We start from the raw sequence: 21,066 nt of genomic DNA, 5'->3' as shown, positions 1-21,066 counted from the left end.
GAAAAGAAAAAGAAAAACGGACATCCCCATGCCTCTCAATAACCCTACTTTGAATTAGTCCTTACCGAGAAGGAGGGTCTAAGGGAAGGGATGCCCAGTTTAGCTGAGTCTGTTTAGTTTAGTTTAGTTTAGCAATCAGCTATTATATTTTATAACTGATTTTATGTTTTGAACAATTAGTCAAGCCTTTTGAGACAAATGTGTTGTAATATGGGCTATATAAATAAAACAGAATTCAATTTAACCCTGGACTGAAAATGGATGGAGGAATGAAGTCTTTTGACAGATATAGATTTTTTTTATTTATATTTATTCAGTAAAGATCCACAGAAATGATGGTACCCTAAATATTTTACAAATGCTGGTCTTACATTGTATTTATTTCTCTACGGCAGATTGTAACTTGTTTTTTGGACTTTTTCCTGTTTATTGTTTGTGTTTTGTTTTGTTTTAAAAATGTTAGTTTTGCACTTGTTTTATTATTTTAGTGCAAATTTAAGAGAACATAATTTGTATTTTGCCACTGGAGCTGTTAGATTTATAAACAGATTTTAGTGTATCTGGGTCTGTGTTATTTTTTCACGGTTGCAAATAAACTTAAAAGAAGAAAAAAAAGGAAGCCTAACAGTAACAAATAGTTGAATTAAAAAAAATGAATCAGAATGGGATCATGCTAAAATTCAAGATTACGAATGAAATTGGTCAAAACCCATTTCCACATCTTCCACGGGTAAATCTCAGTTGATATTTTTTTTTTTTTTAATTCAGTACTTTTAATTTGAAGTGCACACACAACATAACTCTCTTTAGACCTGGAACAGCAGCAATAATCCCCCGAGGTCTATCTGGAGCAATTTTTTAAAGCTCCTCTGTTGTGTCCAGAAAGCCTCTTATAATGCCCGGCACCAGCTTTCCTCCTCTGTCTGGGTGCAGCACAGGCAGCAGCCCATTCAAAGGCATGTTTCCTGCAGAGCCACTATGGACATCGGCCAAAATTTTCTGCTTTGAATTATTAAGCAGTTACTCACAGGATAAAACTCTCTAGTATTTCCAGAAGACACTGGACACTGTTGCCAAAATCAATGTCTGATTATTTAAACTGATATTTGGATTAGGAAGGTGTCATTTATTTTAAATTTACTGCACTAAAACGACAGCTCAAACAAGAATTTAATACATTTTTTGAATCAGCAGTTTTATGTTAAACTGCAACAACAGGACCATTAAAAAAAAGTCAAATATTTTTACCCATTAGCAGATTTCCTTTAATTAAGCAAAAACAATGAGTAAAGAAAAAAATTCTAACCACTAAGACATGAAACTAAGATTATTTTGGGATTGAAAAACTTTCTTGATAAAATGAAATTTCTTGCAAGACAAAAACAAGTATTTTTCTTTAAACTAGGGCTTTTTACGGATTCCGTTTTTGGAGTGAGATTATATCAAAATATATTTATAGTTAACAGAATTCCAATTTCTTAATGTATTAATTTTAAATAAAATTATTGTATTTCAATGAATTATGTGAAAAACAATATTGAATCAACTGTTAAGACAATGTGAAAGCACAGATTAAAAGAAAAACTGTCATATTCAGTTGTCATCTTTTCTTGTTCATTTACGGATTGGCAGAAGTATGATGAACATGTTTTAAGTACTGTTAGTTAAATCATATTCCATACATGACATCTCTAATTTAAACATTATGTTATTAAAACATACTTTGCTTTTTCCTTTTTTTTCAAATTGCACACCTTAGAATAACACAAATACTTTTTTTCTGAATGACATAATCAGGGCACACTTGATTTAAAAGAAATGAAGACTGATAAAAAAAATATATATATTTTTCGTTTTCTTTCCGTATCTGCTTTGCAAACAGCAGAATGCTTCATGGCGCAGTGTCCCAAAATGGACTATTTCCTCATTATTACAGCCATTTATCTAGCTCCCTGCTGAAGAAAGAGCATGACTTTATAGCCTTGTGTATGTGCATCTCCGTGCTTGTGTGAGAGACAATCTGTCTTGCCTCTTGAGCAATTCAATTTGTGGATGCCTTATGTCAGTCACTTACTAATTTCTGTAAGTATAACGTCAGGAGGTAGAAACTACTCTCCGTAAAATAGGCTTTGAGTTCAGGAGATTGCTTCAAAAAAAAAAAAAAAGGAAAAAAAGCGTTTGAGGGGAAGAGAGAAGCAGAGATGATGTGAAAGGAAGAGAAAAAGAAGGACGAGGCAAAAGAAGTGGGTGACCTGGTTGAAGAGGTTTTATGCAGAAATGGTAGAGTGAATGAGGGCTTAACAATGGGGTCAGATGACATTGTAAGAAATAAAAAAAAACAGGAAAAAATTAAAACAAAGACATACAAAAGTGAGAAAATCAAGACATGGAACTCATGGGCATGTTCCAGATGCCCTATGAAGATCCACTTTGATGAAAAAAATGTTCTTTACATGTTCTTGTTGGCATTTTTCTAATGATGGAGGACATGTATGAAGAAAATTAAGCTTATAATTACCTTTTTGGGTATTTATTGTTTCAAATCAATGGAAATCAGGAGCAGACAAAAAAATGTAGTTTGAAAGAGCCTGTAGACATGGAATAGAACCTACAATGGTTAACCACAAGCTCCATTATGCTGGCTCCACTTATAGACCAATAGACCCAGGTACATCTTCATTTTGCTCGTCCGACCTGTCATCTGGACTAAAAACATGGCTTCAGTAATGCTCACCATTTTTGCTGCACCAGTTATGTTAGGTTAAGGATGTGAGGGACTGTAAGAAAAAATGTAAAACAAAGTGATGATGGGAAATGGGGGAAGGCTTACGCCACGCCAACAGTCCTGACCACTGGGAACATTTTGAAAATAGATCAAATGATGATTGGAGTGGGACTTTAAGTCCTTCTTTTTCCCATGTAGAGGTAGAGCAGAGTGGGACTTTGAGCTTTTAAGTTGATGAAGATGATAATGACTTAAATGCTGTGGCAAGCCAGGGATGAGCCTCATTCATGAAGGAATCACCAGCAGCTATTTGAAACTACCTGTCACCTTTCTGACGGCAAAACCTGAAACTAACAAATCGTTGCCTTTGAAATTGAGATATAAAGATATAATGTTCCTGATTGAGGTCTCTTTGCTGGTTGTGACACAGTGATAGAGCGAGGATCATGAAATGTTGTTTATCCTGAGGGCTCCAGGAAAGCTTAATTTGCTTGGCCTCCTAAACTTATCAAGTTTTAGCGATTAGAGAGAATAATTGAGGGCAGGCTAAGGGCTAAACTGTCTTTTGTATACGTGCGGCATATTATTCTGTTAACTCTGTTCTGAGAGGCAAATTAACCTCGGATGGGATGGACTGTTTTGAATAAATTTGCCAGATATTCTGCCTGAAGGGAAAGCACACATCTCGTTGTGTATGTGTAAATCTCACCAAATCTGACTCCCTCCAAAACAGGAACCACACATTTTGTTCACATAAATTGCCCACACTAACCTCCACACAAATCTACATGACTTGAGGCTCTCCTCGTAAAGCCGTTTTAATGGGGAGGTAAAGCATTGAATGAGAAATCTGGGTCATGAATTCTGATTATTGAATGAGATTTATGCAAATCAGTCTATTCATGTAGACCAAAGCAGGGCATTTGGCCATAGAACAACCTGTTATGGCTTACATGCCTCGTCTGTGAACGGAAGATGCTTGATTGAGAGTTTGAGTCTTGAAATACGATTAGTTGCAACTGCTCCAGGAATGTTTCTCTGAAAATGTCTTTCCTAGCCTGTGAATCAGTGTCCTAAATATCGCTTTGTACTTCATGCCATAGTAATAATCAGCAGTTTTGTATCCCCTGCAGTCGTCAAACTTGTGTTTACCACCAGGCTCCCTGCTCCACGGCATTCATTATGTCATGTAAAATGAACGAGTCAGAGCTGTTGCTAAATCCGCCTGCAAACATAGCTCAGTCATTGGGGTAAAACAAAAAAAAGAAACATTTCCTATATATTTCCTATAGTTGGAAAAGTGTGTGTGTGTACTGTAGGTACTTTTGCAAGCCAATTTGCATGAATGTATGCGAAAATCTTCTGAGGTCATCAATTGTATCACTATATAAGGGTTTGCTGTAATCATCATTGGCAAGTTAAAATAAACACCACTGGTCCAAGTGTGAGTCAGTTAATTATTTTCCTACAAATGCATGTAAAACTAATCTAGCAGATTTCAAACTCTCCGTCAGTCCTGAATAGAATTTTATAAATTCCAAAAGTACTGAACAAATGTTTCCTTTAAAAATCAAAACTAAAAAACACGTTTAAAATATCAAAAAACAACAAAAAACGAAACTAAAGTAAATATAGAAAGTGGCATATTTCTCATCCCTGTATTGAAGTGTTTATAGACCCACTCCAATGAAAGTCCTGCTTTGGTTGTTTTTAGCATGTTCTTGAAGCATTTTTCTCTTAATAGAGGACAAATATGAAAGAATTTTGGATCAAAATTGCATTTCTGAGAATTTCTTTAATCAAATTGTGATAGATCAGGAGCAGATTAAACCCCGCGCATACTCTAGACTCCAATTCTGATGAATCTACTTGCAGACAAGTAGCTTCTTTAAGGTGTTCATTTTCCCCGTCTGAGCTGGCATCTGGCTCAAAACTGTACAGCTGGATAGCTCCAATATTGCTCGCCATTTTTGTTGCTTTGCTAGCTTGAGGTTGTGAAAGGGATGTAACTAAGCTATTGGGAGAGAGTGTAAACACATGGATGATGGGTTTACAGCAGTTATAGGTTTACAGTCTTTAAACATCTACCAAATTAGTAAAAAACAAAAAAAATAAACAGACTACTTGGCGGATTTCACTTATTGCAAGGACATAACTCCAGTGAGAAATGAGGACTAGAAACATGTTAACCAAAATGAAGGTTAATTGTTTTTGGTATTAAATGTTTCTCAAGTTTCTGCAGCTGAAGTTCTCTTTACTACAGTGACCTTGAAGTGCAAATTACATTAACAAATTACTCAACGCAAAAACATAAAATTACCTTTTAGAAATCCAAACAAAGTTCCAGAAACCAAAAGAAAAAAACAACAAATTGTTTTTGGAAAACAAAAGTAATTTCCACAAAGCAAAATGACATGTGGAAAATTGAAACCAAATAAGAAACTGGAAAGGTAGGTACCATAGGACATCACTGGTTGGTTGATGATGTTTGAGATTTCAAAAAGAGGGAAAGCAGGATGATGTTTTGCCTGAACTGTGGTGAAGAGTTGCAGTGGCTCTGGCCAGAAACACAAAGCAAACTTTTATGTCGAAAGATATTTCCAAGCCAATAACTTGTGCCTAAAACAGTGAACAAATGTCCTTGTCCAATCAAGGATGTCCCATAGTTTTGTTTTCAACTAACATTCCTTTCTGATTTTTGGAAATGTATTTTGTTTTCTTATTTATTTTGTGTCATTTTGTTCATTGTTTTGTTTTAGGTAATCAACTTTTAGCTTCTGGGAGGTTGTTTGGATTACAAAAATGTTTATTATTTGTTTATGATCTTTAATATGTTTTTAAGTTTAATGACTATTTGATGTGATTTTCGCTTCAGGGCCACCTTACTTCACAGTCTCTGACACCTTTTCAGTAGAATAAAAAATATATATTTTTTATGTTCTGGCTGTTAGAACTTTGAGATGCACTTTGAAAGACTAAATCTGAAAGATTTCTAAATAATCCATCACAGGAAAGTCCCCTAAGAGAAGAATTTCAGAACCTCCCCTTTATCTCCTTAAAACCCCCACAACAGGTTGAATGACAGAACCCAGGGCCGACAAGCCTCTCTGTGTGGTGTGTTCACTGAGCTCCGGACATTAGCAAAAGCCAAGCAGCCCAACTCAGTCCGACACAATATACTTTTGTCATTTTGTCAGTTTGTCAGAAAAACTGTCAAACACAGTTAAATCATTCAATTATAAATTGATAAGTTCTTTTGGTGTTTGGCAGGTAGAGATGCTCGTCAGCCCTGGGTTCTGTCATTCAACCTGTTTCGGGTGTTCTCGTGATAATAAGACAGTGGATCTACTTAACACGAGAAAACTGTCAAAAATAAATAAATAGGGCAGTGTATTTTTTTTGGCTTCCATATGATACAAATGTCCTTACATCAATACAAATTTTTGAAATTTGCCGCTTTGTAACTTACAATCTGATTAACATTGGAACTGTTACTGCACTGAGGCGAACTTTGCTGCATGGCAAGTGATGCATTAATGTGTGTAGATCATTTATACAATCAGCTAACTGTCACAAAATCTAATCATCCAACTCCAAGAGCAGGCTTGAAATGAGGTGTTACGGTTTAGGAGAAACTCAGTGTACTTCCCCCTCTTTATGCAGTCATCCACATGAAAGGTAGGTACCTTAGTCATACAGCTGTCCAAGTCTAGCCAACAGAAAACACCCAGATATTTTTTTTACATTTTACCTTGACAAGCACAGCGAACCATCTGTCAGACAAGACATGCACTTTCTGAAAGTCCATGATGCTCTTGGATAGCCAGGATCCGCAGGTCTGATGTAAATGTCCCTCAACAATTCAGCTTCTTGCAGTACTATTGATTTCATATCCAGGGATCAACTGATCATTGTGTTTGACAGTTTACTGGTACAAGTAGCTGACTGAAGCAAGTCACGATGAAACCATTTGCAACTCTGACACTTCTCAATCCTGAAAATCTCCAGCTACTTAGTGTGCTTTCAGAAGTAAATAATTGATTGTCTCCTTTAGAGAGTGCATCCAAATAGTAGAGATGCAGTTTTTGGTCCACTATTCTGAATTTTCAATGGCTCCCTTCTTTTTTCCGTCTTAACTTGTCATTTCCATGGCGTCATTCTTCCTTTGCTCTCTTTTCTTAATCTAAATTGACCTTTTTTTCTAAAATATTGCTCTCCAAATTCATTCTCGACATTCAGCTCCTAATACCTCTAATTGAATATAAAATTTAGATATGCCTTAAAACTCATTTGGTTTTTTTCTCATGCAATTGTCTCATAACCAATATAGTCTACTCCAATATAAAGTAACTTTGATATATTGCAATGGAGGTCTTCCTTTACCAACACTGACTGATTATTAGCGATTTTCCAATAAACAAGTTACATCTATCATGACATTATTGCTACAAACATTTCTCAACGTGATTCGTGTCTTCCATCCATTATAAATGAGATATACAGTCAATGCTTCCTTGTGGTGATGAAGCTAAAAACTTGATAGTAGCTCTTCCCACACGTGACCATGGCATCTAGTTTATGAACACATTTTCGGACAAGCATTGTGCATCATATTTGGCGCACATCAAAAGAGGCAGCAGACACAAATTTGACTTGAATCTTGTTTGGTGTCAATGCAGCATCAAGCCAAGCTTGGTAGATGTGTTTGGAAGCATTACACTTTTTTCCAAAAAGTGTGACTTCTACTCTAAACTAGATGGACTATTGTATGTTTTTTTCTTTATTATGTGGGGACAAAACTTGGATCTGAAATTGTGGAAAACAATGATTTAATGATTGGCTGCAAAGTTTTACCATTGCCTCTATGAATGGTAGTTTGCATTTTGATGAAATTGTGTTGGCATAAATGGAAAACACAGAACAGGGACATTGCTGCAGTGACCAAAGGTATCACTACCTGTTTGTTTTGGGTTTTTTTTAATCAAAAAGATATTGGTACACTTAATGTTCAAGCACAGCAGGACACAAGAGTAAAGGAAATCTTATCATTGCAAACAAAAATATCTTGTTCAGTTTATCAAGACATGGTGAGGATGGTGAGTAAAAAAAATGAAATAACAGAAAATACAGTCAAAATACAAACTAAGAAGTTCAGTGGTACAGTTTCTTTCTATTTAGAGGATATATGCAACTAGTGCATATGTCATTTAACAACCAATAACATTTTAAAGTGGGCTGCCATGACCATGAGATTAGTAGTCTCTTCTGTTTGGGAAAGGATAAATCACAACCAATCTCTGGTGCAAGCAAATCAATGAACTCTGATCTACCTATAAATGCTCCTCGGGGCTCTGCATTTTAATAGAAAAATAATAATATTAATAAAAAAAGGCAGCCCACTTTGTGAATCCAATCATGAAAAAGTAGAAAAAGTCAATTTTTGTAATGTTTTCTCGCCTCTTTCTTTATTCTTCCATGTGTTTCTGTCATATTAAATAAAACAAAAGTATAGGAGAACAATATAATTCTAGTGATTAATAAAAATAAATATATAAATAAAACAAAAGGAAGATATACACTTTTTTCTTACTGATTTAAATGAAGTTGTGATATTTTTGCTTACTGAAACCAAGTCAACAGGAGAAAACGGTCACATCAGTAGTTGTAATTTACTAGTTGGCAACCATAGTGAACATGCTTTTAAAAATGGTAAATGCAGGTAAAGTAATATGTTTACATTGACAATTATGAAGTGAGCCTTACCTCCTAAGTGGTACGTTCCTCCTGTGTTGATGCTAAGAGGGGAAGTGGAACGCACCGCAGACGTTTCCTCACCATCTACAGTCAACATGGCAAAGTTCTCCTTGGCAACCAAGCGTACTGCGTGCCACTGGCCATCATTAAGACCTGAACCTAGAGAGGGGGTTGTTCAAGAGAATAAAGATGGATTCAATATTCTGAAAAAATGAAAAACTCCTTTTTTTGGCACACATGTAAAGTGAAATAAAATGTCTGAAGTAAACATAGGACTGAATTTAATCAATCAATCAATCAATCAATCAATCAATCAATCAATCAATCAATCAATCAATCAATCAATCAATCAATCAATCAATCAATCAATCAATCAATCAATCAATCAATCAATCAATCAATCAATCAATCAATCAATCAAGCAATCAATCAATCAATCAATCAATCAATCTTTATTTACATAGCGCTTTAACATCTTCCAGACATCCAAAGTGCTGCACAAGTATAAATACACTAAAACCATAGGTAAAATTCAAAGAAGCACATTAAAACGATAACAATAAAATCAAATAAAATAAATAAAATCAAAATCAATAAAACAAAAAAGCTGCCTAATTATTATTCTCTCTGATGTTAAAAGCTAATGTAAAAAGATGAGTTTTTAGAAGAGATTTAAAATCATTTACGGATCTGGCAGATCTCACTGACAGGGGGAGACGATTCCAGAGTTTAGGAGCAGCCACTGAAAACGCTCTGTTCCCCTTGGTCACAAGTCGAGTCCTTGGAACAACTAAGAGCATCTGGTCTACAGATTTCAGAGCTCTACGAGAACGATGGCTCTGCAGGAGCTCAGAAAGATAAGGAGGTGCCAGACCATGTAAACATTTAAAAACCAAGAGTAAGATTTTAAAATCAATTCTAAAAGAAACAGGCAGCCAGTGCAGAGAGTGCAGTATTGGTGTAATGTGATCACGCCGTCTGGTCCCCGTTTGTAGTCGGGCAGCTGTATTCTAGACCAGCTGAAGACGACGGAGGAGAGACTGGTCCATCCCGGAATAAAGGGAGTTACAGTAGTCCAGTCTGGAGAAGATGAAAGCTTGAACAACCCTTTCCAGGGTGTCATGGGGGAGATATGGCGTCACTTTACTGATTAATCTAAGATGATAAAAGCTGGACTGGACTACTGCACTAACTCCTTTGTCAAAATTAAAACTACAATTTAAAGTAACCCCAAGATTCCTAATAAAATGCCGGTTAGAGTCTAATGACCCAATGGCACTGCTGCATTCTGTCAGGAGCTCCGCTTTCCCAAACAGAAGGACCTCGGTTTTACTTTCATTTAAGCAGAGGAAGTTTAGGTTCATCCAAGCTTTAACTTCCTCCAAACACCTTTGTAGGTTCTCTACACACTGGACTCCTCCAGATTTTAAGGGTAGATAAATCTGGATATCATCTGCATAACAGTGATAAGACACATGGTGTTTTTCAAAGAAGGAGCCCAGTGGAAGCAGGTAAAAAGAAAATAGAATAGGGCCTACAATTGAGCCTTGAGGTACCCCATGTCTAAGTGGGATCTTTGTGAATGAGAATGGTCCCAGTTGGACAGAAAAACTCCTATTGGATAAGTAGGACTTAACCCACTGAAGCGCTGTGCCTTTCACACCAACGGAGTGCTCTAATCGTGAGAGTAAATTATCGTGATTCATTGTGTCAAATGCAGCGAAAAGGTCAAGAAGGAGTAAAACAGCAGAAGCTCCAGAAACGATAGTTAAAATCAAATCATTGCATACCCTGAGTAGAGACGTTTCCGTGCTGTGATGTGCTCTAAAACCAGTTTGGAATTTGTCAAAGATGCCATAAAACTCTAGATGGTCCTGTAGCTGAAGATAAACCACCTTCTCTAAAATTTTTGACAGAAAAGGCAGCTTGGATATGGGCCTAAAGTTTGAGAGAACAGAGGGATTCAACTGGTCTTTTTAAGAAGTGGTTGCACCACAGCATGTTTAAAGGCAGCTAGAACACAACCTGAAAGAAGAGAAGTATTAATAAAACTGACTACCCAGGGACCGATAGAACTGAATACTTTCTTCAGCAGTCTGGGGGGAATACTGTCCCCTGGACAATAAGAGGGTCTCAGGTGCTGAACTATCTCAGAAATTTCTGAGAGAGTCACAGGCTCAAAATGATGTAAAACAGCAGATAGTGCAGATACAATAACAGGTTGAGGGGTGCAGGATACAGATAAAAGCCTGGCAGCACTTACTAATAAAATATCTTAAGAATCTTTCACAGAGTGCAGAAGAAGGAGTCATGGGTGATGAGTCGTAAGGATTTAAAAGAGAGTTCAAAGAGTTAAAAAGAATTTGGAGCTTAATGATATTCGCCAACCACATAATTAGAAATAAACGGTGCCTTGGCGCTTTTGACGGCTGCCTGATACTCAGATAAGCAGTTTTTTAAAATCTCCAAAGAAATGTGGAGCCTGTCCTTCTTCCATCTCCTCTCAGCCCGCCGGAGGGCGCACCTGAGTGTCCGGGTGTATTCGTTGAGCCACTGCTCTTGTGCTGAATTACAGCGCTTCGTTTTAAAGGGTGCAATAGCGTCTAAAATATTGACACACAGAGTTAAAATAGTTCAAAAGCAGATCAACATTTTCATGCTGGTGTGTATCTAAAAGAGATTTACAGTCGTTAAGACCAGCTAAAAAGTGCGATGCTGTCTGTGCATTGATCAGGCGACGGGGGCGCGCAGAGGCGGGCAAACCGGGTACAGGCTTTAAAAGCTCGATCTCGAATAAAACAGATAAATGATCAGAAATCCTGGCTTCACAAACTTCTTTAACCTCTGCACGTAACCCAAGAGTTAAAATCAAGTCCAGTGTGTGTCCTTCCGCATGTTTTGAAGACTGCACTAACTGGTTCAGACTAAAAGAGCCAGTCAAGTCGATAAAATATTTTGTTAGTGGCTTGGACTCACAACACACATGAATGTTAAAGTCACCAACAATTAAAATACGATCGTAATCTAAAATAATCGCTGACAAAAGATCTCCAAAGTCATGCAGGAAGTCACTGTTAAATCTAGGTGGTCGGTAGACCACCACACAGAGGACCGGGGATCCACATCTGATCTCCACAAGCTGGACATCAAAGCTGGAGAACCCGGAGAAGCGGTCAGCTGGGAGCTGCCGACAAGAAAACCTGGACTGGAACACGACTGCGACTCCTCCGCCTCTGCCTGTACTTCTCAGGGAGCTGAAGAATCCACAATCAGGAGGTAAAAGTTCAGAGAAAGGAGTAAATTAACCAGGCTGAAGCCACGTCTCCCTCAGGAACATAAAATCCAGCTCTCGGGACGTAAAGAAGTCGTTCAGGATAAAATTTTTGTTGGCTATGGATCTAGCATTGATGAGTGCATCAGCTCGTCTGTGGCTGTAGACAAAGCCCGATTCAGCGGCCGAAGAATGCCGAAATCTATGCAACCATGGAGCCGCCACAGGCAGGTGCGCTTGGTCAGCTGATGCCCCTGGCCAAAGGCAAGGCAAGGCAAGGCAAGGCAAGTTTATTTGTATAGCACAATTCGTACACAAAGTAATTCAAGGTGCTTCACAAAACAGAAAAATGCATTAAAATCACAATACATCATATAAATAATCAACATAAAATTTACTTTAAAAGAAAAGAAAAAAAAAGATTTAAAAAGAAAGGAAGGAAAGAAAAGTGCAGATAGGACCTTTCAGTCATATACACGGCTAAACAGAAATGTTTTAAGTCTAGATTTGAACATGAACACAGAAGAGGCCTGTCTTACGCCTTCAGGGAGGCTGTTCCAGATTTTAGCTGCAGAATATTGAAACGCTGATTCCTCTTGTTTAGTTCTGACTCTGGGTATCAACAGGAGGCCGGCCCCTGAGGTCCTCAGAGTACGAGATGGTTCATATGGCACTAACATGTCAGAGATGTACTTTGGTGCGTGGCCATGGAGAGACTTGTACACAAGCAGAGCTGCTTTGAAGTCTATTCTTTGAGGTACAGGGAGCCAGTGCAAAGACCTGAGCACAGGACTAATGTGATCATACTTCCTGGTTTTGGTCAGGACTCGAGCAGCAGCATTCTGGATGTACTGAAGCTGTTTTACAGCTCGTTTGGAGAGGCCGGTGAGCAGGCCGTTACAGTAGTCTAACCTACTGGAGACAAATGCATGAATAAGTATCTCCAGGTCTCGCTTTGAGATTATGTTTTTGATTTTGGCAATGTTTTTCAGGTGGTAAAATGCCGCTGATGTTACTGACTTGATATGGCTGTTAAAGTTCAGGTCAGAGTCCATGATTACCCCTAGATTTCTGACTTGATTTGAGGGTTTAAGAGACAGAGAATGAAGGTAGCTGCTGACAATTTCTCTTTGTTTCTGTGGGCCAAAAACAATAACTTCGGTCTTGTCTGAGTTTAGCTGGAGAAAGTTGTTCTGCATCCACGCACTGATCTGTTGGAGGCAGTGGCTGAGTGAATCCACCGGCCCATATTCACCTGTTGTCAGTGACACATAGATCTGAGTATCATCTGCATAGTTGTGATAAGAAATGTTATTACTGCGTATTAACTGCCCTAGTGGCAGCATGTAGAGGTTGAACAGAAGGGGTCTCAGGATCGATCCCTGGGGCACACCACAATTCAAGCCCATGTAGTCTGAGACACAACTCCCAATTTCAACAAAATATTTCCTGTCTTCCAGATAAGACTTGAGCCAACTTAGGGCAGATCCAGAGATGCCAACCCAGTCTTGGAGTCTGTGCAAAAGGATCCCATGATCAACAGTATCAAAGGCAGCGCTCAGGTCTAGCAGGATTAAGACAGAGACTTTTCCATCATCAGTGTTCAGGCGGATGTCATTGGTTACCTTGATAAGAGCAGTTTCTGTGCTATGATGGGGTCTAAAACCTGACTGGAAAACATCAAACGAATTGTTTAATAAGAGAAAGTCAGTGAGCTGTTGGTAGACAACTTTTTCAAGGACTTTTCCTAAAATGGCAGATTAGAGATAGGTCTGTAATTATTCAGTACAGTGGGATCAAGACCGCTCTTTTTCAGGAGGGGTTTAATGACTGCAGTTTTTAAGGCCTCTGGAAATATTCCAGATTGAAGAGACATGTTAACTATTTGAGTAATTGATGGCAACACACTGTTCAAGACAGACTTTAGAAATCTAGTGGGTAACACATCAAGGCAGCATGTAGACGAGCTCAGACGGGTGATGGTCTCTTGGACAATTTGGTCAGTGACAGGTACAAAGTGAGTCAGCTTAGAGTGAGTAGGTGGCCGTTGGATAGTTATATGTGTTGTGGAGTTGATGGCTTTTTTAATGCCCTGAACCTTGTCATTGAAAAATACAGCAAACTCATTATATTTGGGTGTACAAACCAGTTCTATTGGTAGCTGGGTTGGAAGGTTAGTTAATCTGTTAACTGTTGTGAACAGGATACGAGAGTTGCTGCTGCAACTTCCAATTATTTCAGAGAAGTACCTTTCCCTTGTTCTGCATAAGATCTGGTTGTAAGCGTACAACTCCGCCTTATATATTCCATAATGAACCTCGAGTTTTGACTTGCGCCACTTTCGCTCGGCTCTGCGGCACTGTTGTTTCTGTGCCCTGACTAGATCATCATTCCTCCAGGGAGCTTTCTGTCTATGTTTTCTCAATTTAACTTTCATAGGGGCAATGGCATCCAGAACATTCAAGATGCTAGAAGTAACAGAATTCAGCATTTCATCAACATTGGCACCAGAGACGTTTTCAGGGTTTATCATTTCTACAAACTGTGCCCTAGTGCTCTCATTTGTTTGTCTCCCCTGGACAACTGCAGGGCCAGGCGGTGGTTTGGGAGCAACAGACAGGTCAAAGAATACACAGAAATGATCAGAGAGGGCGACATCAACCACACTGACATTGTAAATAATAACCCCCCTTGTGATGAGCAGGTCCAGAGTGTGCCCTCTGCTGTGGGTGGGGCAACTCACATGCTGAATTAGACCAAAGGTTTCAAGGACAGCATTGAGCTCTTTTGCATTTCTGTCATTGACATTATCAACATGAACATTAAAATCACCTGTAATGACTAGACCATCAAAGTCTGTGCACACAACTGAGAGCATTTCAGTGAAATCATCAATAAAACTTTGGCTGTGCTGAGGAGGTTTGTACATAACTATGCAGAGTAAGGGAGGAGTTTGTTTTAGCTCAATCTTAAAGGACACATACTCAAATGATGAAAACACACCAAATGATAGTCTGCGGGTTGCAATATTATCTCTAAACAGTGCAGAAACGCCTCCACCCTTTTTATTTTCTCGTATTTCCGATTCATGTTTGTAGTTGGGGGGAGTTGATTCGACTAGAACTATGTTTCCTGTGTTTTTGTCAAGCCATGTTTCAGTTAATAACATAAAATCAAGATTAAAAGAAGAGATAAGATTATTGATTAAAAATGATTTGTTGCATAAAGATCTGACATTGAGTGCAGCAAGTTTGAGCTTAGTTTCCTTGGGACTGGTCAAAACCTTCTTGCAAGGGATGTGAACTAGATTTCTTTGATTGGACAATCTAACTGCCCTTTTTTGCATTCTACGTGGTGCAACTACAGGTATAGCACCAGAAGGAAGCTGTTCATCACAGGGCCCCAGTTTGACATAACCTTTCCTAGGACACTGGGGGCCCGTTTCATCCTAGCTCCGGGGAATAGCACCTCTAGAGGCGCGCAGGAGAGGTCGAGTAGAGGGTAGTTTGGGTGATGGACCGGGAGGAGTGGGAGCTGGACGGGATTTGGGTGAACGACGGAGGGGGCGTGTTGGAGGGGGTTTGGATGAAGGCCGTGTTGGAGGGACTTTGGGTGAAGGATAAGGAGGGGGCGCTGGAGGGGTAGGAGAGCTCCTGTGTGGTGTGAGGCTCACAGGTGTTAGGGGAGCCATCTTAATTCCTGACTTAATGAGGCTATCAAAATGGCTAGGTAGGGCCATGGGTGAAAGTGGGGGGGACGAAAAGGAAAGTGATTCTTCACTGGGAGTAGATGTAGCAGGGGGCGCCCACAGCTGGTCAGATGGTGGAATTTCTGGGGCCAAATCTGGTGGTTGTTGTTGTGGTTCTGCAGCTGGGTCCTTAGCTGGCGGTAGTTGTTGTGGTGCTGGTGCAGGTGAGTCCTTAGATGGAGATGGTTGCTGTAATGCTGGTGGAGCTGAGTCTTTAGATGGAGGTGGTTGTGGGAACAGGAAGGATCCAGCGCAAAAACTTGCAATCATGTCCACATCATCGGATATTTCCTTTAGACGTCCTCCGGAGAGCCTTGATCTTCACCAGAACACCACTTCGCTTTCCTCGCCTCCTTGACCATTACCTTCGTGGAAGGTTGAATGGAGTGCGACGCAGGAACGCTGGTATGTCCAACAGCGGTGATTCCAACGTCTTGTCCTTGTAAGTCCATTTTGACAGAGACTCATAATATTGTGCAATGTTTAAGAGTACTTTGCGATTGTAGACCAGAAGAGTAGATACATTATGGTAACTGATTAAAAATAGTAAAAACGCAATAAACAAACTAAACCAAACGCTGGCGCCATCTTGTTTTTTTTTTTTTTTAACCAATTTAGATTGTTTAGATTTTTATCTCTTCGTTAAAAGAAACTGCATTAAAATGCTAAATATTAACCCCAAAATTAAAATTTGGGTGTAATATTGTTGGCAAGAGGTTATTTTTTCTTATGTCTCTTTTTAACTTTTATTCTGTCACATCATATTTTACTGTGGTTCATATGAAAATAGCAGTGAAAGATCCTTCTTTCTACCTGCCTCACTTATATTTTTCCTTACTGACACTTTTGTATGTCAACCCCTCAACATTTAAGTTTTTTTTCCCTTTTTTCCATTCTTTTTCTCTGCCCTGTCTTGGGATCTTCGATGCTCAAGGCTCCTGCATGTGAAATGTGTTGGGTTGTCGCCACAAGTCCTTGTAGGCTGTGAGTGTGTGCTAGGTGTGTGTATGACTTATGCACTGTCTTTTTGCTTCCTTCCCTTGTAGCAGTGCTCCATTAAATATGAGCGATGTTTTGGAAAGGGGGCCTTACTACTGAAGCTGGAAGAGAAGCCGGCTCACTCTCATGATCTTCTCTTCTCCTAGTCTTACTGACACTAATTGTTCAAGTCAGTCTTCCATCTTTGCCTTGGCATCATTCTTCTATCTTTATTTCTCTGGATTTCACTTTTTACTCTCTTGTAAGTGCCTCTGTACTTATCTCCTTTTTGTGCCCATCTGCTGTACAGTTTCCATCTTTTTCAATTGGGTTTAGTTCACTGCTTCACTGACTGTAATAGATCAATAGTAAGGACAATGCAGCAAAGTTCAAGGTACAGTCACCTGCAAATCACTCTGCAGAGAGCTTGTAGTCATGGATCTGCTTGCCAGTCAATACACATAACTTGGGATCCTTTTTGAGTCAATAAAATTGAAGTATGTGTAAGAACATCTGCAAGCTTCTGTTGTTCATGTGATGGTAGTGTCAGTTCGAATCCTCATCACATTCAACACCCACTTCACGTTGTTTGTTTTTTTCCGAGAATGTCTTTTTTTTACATTTCCAAGCCCGGCTTTCACATCAGCAGGGAGTTGGCAGTAATCAATCTTCATCAGAGGGGTGAAACTGTGTGTGCGCATGGGTGCATGTGTGTTGGATCAAGGCAATTGGCAAATAAATTAAGACTCAAAATGGTCCCTTGCTAAGTGTGAAGACTGTGGTCATGTACAGGGCATTTCTGGTTAATCGCAGACAGACAAATGTCTGCACACATTCAGTACACGCTGCAATGTTGCCTCAACCTTTGACAAATTGAAAATTTAAGTGCTTTGTGGGAGAGAATATGACCCTAAACATGAAGGTTATCTGTTTTGTCAGTTTTAATGAATAGACGTATGAAACTGGATGGATAATGTCTGATGTCACCCACTTTGGGCGGCTGTAGTGTAGAGGTAGAGTGGTCAACCTCTGATTGGAAGATTGCAGTGGTTTCTTCATGTGTCAAAGTGTCTTTGGGTAAGACACTGAACCGCACATTGTTCCTGGTGGTTATGGGTTGGCCCCAGTGTTCTGCAGTGGAATAGGTGAATGGGACTGTGACTGCAAAGCACTTTCGGCCTTCTAAGGAGGTTGCAAACCACTAGAAAAGGAATTCGCCATTAAACAAAAATGTAACCTGAAGTGGATAGGTTTGTTGACAGAAGTTTGCCTTGCTCAAACCAACAGTGTCTTAAAAACAACATTTAGGTGGGGCAAAATTCCTCCACCTGTCAATCAGCCCCCAAAAAATGATATTGAGGTGTAATAAAATTAAGACACACAAGCAGATGTCTAAAAAAGGAAAATAAAGCAATATATTAGAGATGTCAAATTATCTTTTTAATCTTAATTAATGGATTACAGACACATTTGTTTCATTTTTATTCTATAAAAACAGTCTAAAAAAAAGGGTTCAGCTGTTTACTTGTATAAACCTTTTATTTAAACTCTGAAAACGTGTTTTACACTACATCGCTCTCAGTGCATGTCTTTATATCCTTGTACCCACCACGCAGTATACACCGGTTACTACTGTGACGTCTTCAATGTGCGACTTTGTAGTTCTTTGTAGAATTAACCCAAAACAACGCCACCACTATTATCTATTGGGAAAAGCCCAACGAGGTGTTTGTTGTCATAAATTATTGGGGTATGTGTAGGGCTGGACGCCTCGGACATTAAAGTATGTGAAAATATGCATTATATGTATTATAGTTTTAATAAGAGGTTTGTGGTAAATATTTTCTGGATTGCTCAGAAAGGTTTAGCTACTTTTTTATGTGTTAAACTAGAGCTCCCTGGACCCGATGATTTGTTCTTGTATTTTTGTTGTATTTTGATCTTTTACTGTGGCCCAATGTCACAATTTTAAATAAAAATACCTCAAAATGAAATATTAGGCTAAATTAAAATAGATTAATAAATTACAGGTGATGAATAAGTAGGGGAAAAATGGCCAACGAAGTGTGCATTATCAGAAATTAACACACACCGTGGAAGCCTGACTTCCGCGAAGTCCATCAATCTAATAATGCACACTTCAAAGACCATTAACCCACGTATACCATGGTCACTTAAAAGAGAAATAAATATAAAATCACTTTTTAGTACTCAATTTTTGTTATTTGTTTGGTGAAGATCGGTTTGCTATTTGTTACGTGGTGAGGCGTATTGTCACGGTAACGTGACAACGCGCACAGACCTCGACTGCAGCGGTAAAGAAAAGCGATCGTCATGATAGTTAAATAAAGCATCAAATTAGAGAACTTATTTAGACTTATATACAGACAGGACTGACAAGACACAGGTGAACATGATCAGGGCAGATTGGGACCAAAGAAGTAAAACTCAAGAACATGAAAAAAACAGGAAACCTTTCAAAATAAAACAGGAAACAGAACTCAAACATGACTAAAACAAGACGGAAAGCAAAAACCAATAGAAAGAAACCCAAACCATGACAGTACCCCCCCATCAAGGAACCGCACCGAGGTTCCAAAAGTCAACCAAGGAGGAGGGGGCCCGTGAGACGAACTTTGACGGACAACAGAGTCCTAGGAGGCTGTGCTGCGCACACCAGCCAGGCCGAGACGATATGTCCAGAGGACGGCCGGGAGGCCGCGTAGTCCGGCAAGGCAGGTCAGGAGGATGGCCAGGAGGCCGTGCAGTCCGGCGAGGCAGGTCTGGAAGACGGCCGGGAGGCCGCGCAGTCCGACGTGGAAGACTAGGCGGGTCTGGCATAAAGTCTGGGGCGAGAGTGGTTAAGCCTGAGTTCTGCCAGCAGTCAGCTGGCGGATCAGGCATGGAGTGAGCCGGCGGGTCAGGCATGGAGTGAGCCGGTGGGTCAGGCATGGAGTGAGCCGGCGGGTCGGGCCAGTTGTCGAGCTCCGGTGGGTCGGGCCAGTCGTCGAGCTCCAGCGGGTCGGGCCATTCGTCGAGCTCCGGCGGGTCGGGCCAGTGTGTGTCAGGCACCCCCTTGGAAGCCGGGACGGGTCGGGGTGCATCCGGCAGGTCAGGCATGAAGTCAGCCGGCGGGTCAGGCATGGGGTCAGGCGTGGAGTCAACCGAGGGGTCAAGCGTGGAGTCGACCGAGGGGTCAGGCGTGGAGTCGACCGAGGGGTCAGGCGTGGAGGGGTCAGGCGTGGACCGAGGGGTCAGGCGTGGAGTATGACTTTTCTGACATGACTTTGTGACATGATTATTAATAAGTTAATTTCCTCTTCTGCAACCTGCATCCAGTGGTTTATGGTGGAATTACTTTATGAATTACTTCCTTCTTTCCATCAAACGTCAGAACAAATGCTGGAGCCATGGTAAAATAAAAACACAAAAGCAATGGGCTCTACTTTTAGTATCTTTTCCCCAAGTGATCTCTTCTAACAATTGTGCTTGTTTGGGTCTTTTTTATGACCTACAGAATGGAATAGGAAATACATAGTATGCAAGCTCATGTCTTTTCATCTGTTTTATATCACCCGCAATAGCTTTAAACAGTAAAGCTTTTACGGATCCAGAATCCAGTGATAGGGAAGCTAGATAATCACACACATATGCCTGCAGAAACCACTGCTGACTCTTGTGTGAATACACAATGGCACCGTCTCTTACTGTCGCACACAAAGCTTGCACAGGCTCAAACTATGCCCATGCCAGCTGCCTGTCACTGATAAAATAAAAGCGCAAATGGTAAAGGACAGCTGAAAAGAAGGAGGAAAACAATCCAGATTTCTCAAGATAGACTGTTTTGTGGTTTGCTGTGTAATGTTCATTTGCAGGTCTGTTGGAACAAGACAGCAGGATGACCAGGATGTCATGACAGCCCCTCATATAGAACATTTATCAACACAAGTTAGCATGAATGTGTCAGTTTTTAAACCATCAATGAACTACTGCAGTTCAACAAATCTTCATGGCCAAAAAAATGCTGTGTTGGACCACCGCCTGATCAGCGCAGCTGCCAAAGAAACATGACTTACTGTTTTTGATCAGAGTAATCCCCACACAGCAGGACTCAAGTGCGGGCTGCCATGCTAGTGCAGACTGGTTGAGCTGATCAGCTGCATCCCAGGTTTTTATTAGGTTTGGACTCTGGTTAGTTAGACAGAATCCATGTGAAAATCTGTGGTCAAATAAATGCAATCAATAAAGATTCACCTCAGTGGTAAGCTAATCTTTTAACCACTCTGCAGCCCATCTGTAATAAAAATAAAAATCCCTACTTTAACACTTTCCCATCGTACCAAATCAGATCTGTTGCTGAAAAGTGGGTGCAATCATGAGTTATTTGACATGTTAAACAGAATCTTTTTTTTAATTTTTCCTATGGGATAAAAGCTGAAATGGGTTCAACTGGATACCATGGTAATCGTAAGATTTAAAGTACAACCTTTCAGCTGCAGCACATACCATGTGCAACTGTATGAACTGGATCTGAACCCCAGAGATGCCACTCATAACACTCCAAGACTTCACAATGCCTCTCATCATCTC

General features: G+C 39.8%; 1 protein-coding gene across 4 annotated transcripts in view; it reads right to left on the bottom strand.

The window, feature by feature from the left end:
• Positions 1-21,066, bottom strand: part of cntnap2 (contactin associated protein like 2) — a 364,810-nt gene that overhangs the window by 163,594 nt on the left and 180,150 nt on the right. For all 4 annotated transcript variants that reach the window (XM_020712697.1, XM_020712695.2, XM_011488837.3 and 1 more), the window contains exon 10: positions 8,489-8,638. In XM_020712697.1, coding sequence (XP_020568356.1) covers positions 8,489-8,638 — 150 coding nt within the window. The remainder of the gene's footprint in view (positions 1-8,488; positions 8,639-21,066) is intronic.

This window comes from Oryzias latipes, chromosome 20 (genome assembly GCF_002234675.1).
Source record: "Oryzias latipes chromosome 20, ASM223467v1".
NCBI classification, from domain to species: domain Eukaryota; kingdom Metazoa; phylum Chordata; class Actinopteri; order Beloniformes; family Adrianichthyidae; genus Oryzias; species Oryzias latipes.
This window is presented reverse-complemented; position numbering and strand designations above follow the sequence as displayed.